The sequence below is a fragment of the Opisthorchis viverrini genome, assembly GCF_000715545.1.
Source record: "Opisthorchis viverrini unplaced genomic scaffold opera_v5_813, whole genome shotgun sequence".
NCBI lineage: Eukaryota > Metazoa > Platyhelminthes > Trematoda > Opisthorchiida > Opisthorchiidae > Opisthorchis > Opisthorchis viverrini.
In genome coordinates, this window is record NW_008752496.1 from 13,508 (window position 1) to 19,419 (window position 5,912).

Here is a 5,912-nt window from a genome sequence, read left to right on the forward strand (position 1 = left end):
CGAAAGCCTGGAATAACCATAAATGATACTTGTGGTCAGTTCGGAAATGAGTAAATACTCAATAAAAGCAAGGTCTAAGAAAGAAACACGCGTTTATGCTATATACGTCTTTAAAATGCAGATGCATGGGTGATTAGATATACTTTGAAGCAGTGTAAAATTCTTGATTTTCCTTATTATGTTACAAAATTGCTTTTGTTTTCGAAACCACGGTTAATAGGAAGGTGCCTGCAGGAAGCTCGAAATCGTTGTATTGGTGAGTTCAAACAATAGGAACTTCAATAGTGCGGTGAGCAACCTCAAGGTGAGCTAGCCCGAGTTGATAGAACGCCAATTTACTGACCGAGTGGTTTGACCGACCACCGCCTGAAGACTTTTCCTGTCTAGGCTTGAGAAACCGGGCAGTATCCAAGCCATTGTGCAACCTTCGGGTGGCTTGGAAGTTAGGCATTGAAAGGGTTCGATAACGGACAACGTCAAACGTCGCGACCCGCTAATAACTGATGCAACTTGAATGCTGATCAGGGAAAAAATATTACTGATAGTCAAGAGGTTGCCTAATAGATTTAGGTCACATAATATCAATTGCTTTTGTGATGACCTCTTTAACGTTGAGCGCGAATGATTCCACAAAACTTTCCCTAACTTCAGCAAACTGTGGTGAGGAACAGGACTGTATAGGTGAGTTGCGCTTAGCGAAATTTCATGGGACAATGTCAACAGCATTTTCAAACTTACTGATTCACTACCATATTGGATTGGCGTTTGTTAGATGTCCCGCACATTAGCAGAATAAAACCGATAACAGCCACTTAGAAGAAGGTGTCTGAATTGGCCTCCTTGGAAACGTTGAGGTTGTTTATTCGGGAACAAAACCTAAGAGAGTGGACTACATTTACAAAACACAAATTTCTGGGACCCACTCAATGACTGAGGATGTCGACTCAGTTGATGCGTCCACAACTAACAAATGTCGAACCATCAAGATCACTTTTTTATCTTAAAAAATCACGTTGGGCCCCGGAGGATATTCGCAAGCATAGTGGGGGTTATTGTGTTGTTTAAGGTTCATACAAATCGCACAGTTCTCTGTTTTCTCACTGTTTTCAGAGAACGGTGATTGTTAAACTGCACAGCCGTTACTCGCCAAGGTTTAGCCTAAACTGTTTACGGGATGATTGTTCCTCAAGTTTCTGTCCTGTGAAATATGCGTTCTGACCAGGCTACTTAGGAAAGGGATCTACTTATGAGCCACTCAGTTTTATTTTTGATATAGGACAGCCATTAATCATCCGAGATTCTGGTCCTACTTTATCAAACAACATGGGAATAATCGCTTGTGGGCTGATTTTCATGGCTTTGGGCGCGCTAGAAAGAATCACCAAAATTGACATTGAATGTGATTCCACAACTTTGAAAAATCAGATTGTTGTCCGAAGGCATATGTGGTACTGGAGAGTGCTACTTCCGGAACCTCACTATCAGCCTAAAATGCACATCAGGTGCTCTGGCTACATCCCATCGGTTATTTTACGTCAAATTATAGCAGACAGCCAACGCAGTGTTTGTTGTGTCATGCCTAAATGGTACTAAAATTTTAGAGGGGATTATACTGTTTTTTTTTCGGGTGTGAAAGCGAAATATATTTGCAAAACTAATTGTTCTTTGCAGTCGCTCCCGCATCCGTAGGTTGAATGTGATTTGATCAGATGGGTCTCAGTGCAGGCATTCTAAGCCCATTTTAAGCCACAGGCTGCACTGATACTTAATATTCTTTTGCTATTTCACCAGTTACTAAAGAAGGGAAGAAAGATATTTTACACTGATTATAATAGGTCAACTTGGACGGATCAAACACAGCTAGTAAAGTGCTCACGTCCACCTCTTGACTGTTTCATCTCTAGAATTTTGCCGATCCATCTTCTCTTAGGTAAGTAAGTTGCGTTTTCGCAATGCACTGCTCATAAGTTAGTTGAAAATTTGTCCAAAGCACATGACCGGTTTCACAGTTCTCGGGGCTCACCACGTACGTGTAGTCTCCAAGTTTCTGTCAAATAAACGTTCCACTTGGACCCCAATTGCACGAAATTGTTGAAATTTGAAAGTTTAACCTGGAACCCAGGTAAATTGCCGATGTGGTGTTTCCAGGCCACCGAATGGGCAGCACAAGGCCGCCTCATACTTCAGTCGCTACGATATTCCAGATATCGCGATACATGTATATTCGTAATGCGCTACTCATTAGGTTGCTTTACCATGAGATGGCCTGATGCAGCCCTTCGGGTTTCCCGGGAACATCACAAAGTAGAGAATCAGTGGGGTTCCACGTGATTCTCTCGGAAAACCAAAGTAGTGTGGAAAGCACGAGAATTTCGCTTAGTTGCGTTTTTCTCTAAATCCTCTACCATAAATTACTTTTGAAATGTTCGACAGAGGTCCCTGGTACTTCAGTTGATCACAGATTTTAAGAAAATTGGACTCATTGGAGCTCGTCTGTATGGCACTTGGATTAGCTTCCCCCGGATCTTGGTACCAACGTTGCAGCCTACACAATTGACGCATAGGGAGTTCTGATCAACTTTGATCGGTTGGTATATGTGAAATTTCGACAGACTTTCAAGATAGTGCTTTTGACGTACTCAAGTCGCAATGTTGAACGTGCGTTCGTCATACACCTTTTGATTGTTTACTTTGACAGTCGAAGCGACACGGACTAGCAGAAATCGGCACTGCATGTTTCATACAGTGAACTCGCCATAGTACGGTTCCACGGCTTTCCGCTTTTTCTACGCCACTGCTACTGTTTTATCCACGAAGTAACAAGCCTGTGTGTTGGATGAAACAAACTAGGGTTGTCAATCTATATACCATAATAAAAGATGGTGATAACTCCTCAACCAATTTTGTCCTTTTCAGTATTTTTGAAACCGACGATTTGCTTGAAAAACATGATTGGTTTCCCTGCAAATGTTTCACTGTGAATTGTATTTGAAATTTCATAAAGATAGCATGAAATTGCAAACATAAATATCGCATAGCCCAATTAGTTTGGTTTCTCTCAGTTCGAAAGCGTGCAACACAAATTTTAACTATTAGAGAGAAAATGAACAAGTAATCTGGAATAAAGTTTCCTCGCGAAGTACTAACCATATATAAATGTAAGTCTTTTCACAGCCGTACAAAAGAACGCCTCTTATTCACTTCACATATGTGCAGGTAAAGATAATTGTACGAAAAATCCTGCTTGCTTCATTACGATTCGACAAAGCACATTGGATGGCAGCCGTTTCAAGATATCTGGAAAGCTTTCACTTAAAATCCCCCAGCTAAACGATGTGCATTTGAGCGCCCCCGAGCTCACTTTGGACCTTACCAGCAATTATTGGCGGCGGCCTGATTCACCAACATATGTTTTGTTACTGGCTGGAAAGCGACGTATTTGAGTGCAGGAAGCTTGCCGTAAAATGTAGTCTTCATTCGACCGAATATATGATACATCGCACCGAGTTAGGATACAGTGAGATGGTAGTTACTAAATTTAGTGCTGCAAATAGTAATCCACAATATTTGGTCAGCTGTAAGCAATCAGAATTATTTTTCGGAAATCACTCCAAAGGGTTTCCCGACTCTTAGTCGTTGGATTATTGATTCGATGCGTTCTTGGTGCTCATGGTAGTTGAACACTTGACATTGAGCGCAGTTTTTTAGCGAGAAGTAAACAGCAAGTTTCACTTGGCAGATTTCGACAGCGTTTAGCAGTGTGCTTCCAAGGAACGACGGTCAAGGAACTACGAAGAGTCCCCTGGTTATTGAAAAGCCGTATTGTGTAAATATACTGAAAGATTTTTTATGTTGATCACATCCATCCGAAGTGCCAGCATGCAGTCTCCTGCATATCAGCGATCTTCTTTGGGATAGCCTGCACCACCACGTTCTAAAGTATGCGCATTTTTATAGTACGCAAATATTCGCGGAGAATGCGCCAAAAGCCTTCTGGCACTGATACATTTTTCTTTATTGCCAAAACGCTTTTTTAGAAGCCATGAGCCTATAATTTCACACGGTTCAAAAAATCGAACAGCAAATTTGTTTACCTAAAATCTTGTGGGCCCGAAGTTGTTCCCCGTTAAATGCCGCACCAGACATGCGCCGTTCCAAATTGTACCTAGAATGGTGTTATTTTATGCGTCCATAAAGCGTACAGTGTACAAAAACGCCGGTAAAAACACAGAAAAAATGAGAAGGGAATTTTACAAATGATAAAGAGAATATTTTACGGTGTACCGTGGAGACGTGCATCACCAGATGCTATAAAATGGATTGATCAGTGGGCGGCTTTTTTGGCTGCAAGCAGGATAAAGAATATCTTCGGCGACAATAAATACCACAACTGCTGAGCAAAGTATATGCAACGCCGATGGTTAATAAGGCAATAATCTATCCCCATTGAATGGTAACTTGAATAAACCCTGACCGACGCAGTCGTAGTAATATCCATTGCAATATTTCCACATCAAGGAGACGGTTAACAACTCCGAAAACATATGCATCTGCGTGAATGCATTAGTGGAATATAGTTTTTCATTATCAGCAGTGCATTTAAAGTGCTGATTAAAGTGTGCTTGCAATGCTTATATTTTTTTGTGGATCATCAGTGCAACACGCGCTGATAGACTAAGCAACCGGCTCCTGGAAATTATGGACCAATGATGGCACTAAATATAATATTTATGTTTATCTCGGTGGATAGAGCAAGCGTTTACGGAACAAACGTTCTGTTGTTCGAACCTCGCCACTGATTCTCGACTTGTCCTGTCTAGACTTGGACAACCTGGGCCCTCGTGATTCTTCATAGGTGGCATGGCTGCAGAGGAACGATGTGTTCTGAGGACGGTGAGAGGCTGAGGTTGGGCCCATGACCCAGGTATTTATTGCCTATTATTTGGAGCTTCTGATGTATTACGCGAATATTGCAGTGACCGAATTTAAATGCTTGTCATTGCGAGCTTTGTAGTGCTATAGGAAATTGGGAACAGAAATGATATGGGCCATTTTTATGGACATACATTAGTTTTGCCTGCGAAGATGTCTGTACGGAATGCTTGAATTCTTCAGGAGCGCAACCTCTTTGCAAAAACTGATATGTGCATTCTCTCATCGGTCTATTGCGCTATGATCGAGCGTCTCAGTCATTATGGAAGTACCGTTCATGGTGTTTTCATACGTTACCTTGGTTGTAACCGATGCAACCGAAGAAATGTTTTTTTCCATGTCCAAATGTTTGGCTGCTATCCTCAATTCCCTTCTTATCTCAACGCAATTCTTAAACTGTCCGAGGTACAGACTGCCGTCACGACTTTCTACTAGATAGAATAGAAAGGAAAATATTTTTTTTTGCGAATTGCTGCCTCCCGGGTGATCTTGCAGCCGAACATACGTCAAGATACTTTGAAAATTTGGAAAAAACTGATTTCACGGGTTACATTTCGTAAAAATTGCAAACCGCCAACATAAACTCCACTTCCCAATATTCACAAGTTCCAAAGGTAGCAAATACAGCCTTGGGGCCGGATATTGCCTTTGCCACGTGTTTCGAGTAGTCAAGTTATTAAAAAGCCCGTCGACGACGTTTTACAAGTTCGAAAAAAAGCAATTTGCAATGTTGTAAAGACTATGACATCCAAGGCACTCAATCAAGTTCTTTGTTTGGTTGTATTCCGTGAGTTTGCATGAAATACAAAGGAAGGTTTTGTCTGTAAAAAGGTGACAACAAAAACACTTTGAAGCCAAAATTATTGTCGTACACGGGCCTACTATTTCTCGTGTACTCCAAAGTAAATTGACGTTGTTCGCTACATTCGGAAACAGACAATATTACAATTATCCTGCGGTTCTAATGCAAAGTTTGCAAT

General features: G+C 41.3%; 1 protein-coding gene across 1 annotated transcript in view; it reads left to right on the plus strand.

Moving 5' to 3' along the window:
* The window catches only part of T265_15742 (hypothetical protein), a gene marked incomplete at both ends in the record, with an annotated part of 22,845 nt that overhangs the window by 10,000 nt on the left and 6,933 nt on the right, over window positions 1–5,912 (plus strand). Inside the window, one exon of the mRNA XM_009179055.1 lies at window positions 1,905–1,930. Coding sequence (XP_009177319.1) covers window positions 1,905–1,930 — 26 coding nt within the window. The remainder of the gene's footprint in view (window positions 1–1,904; window positions 1,931–5,912) is intronic.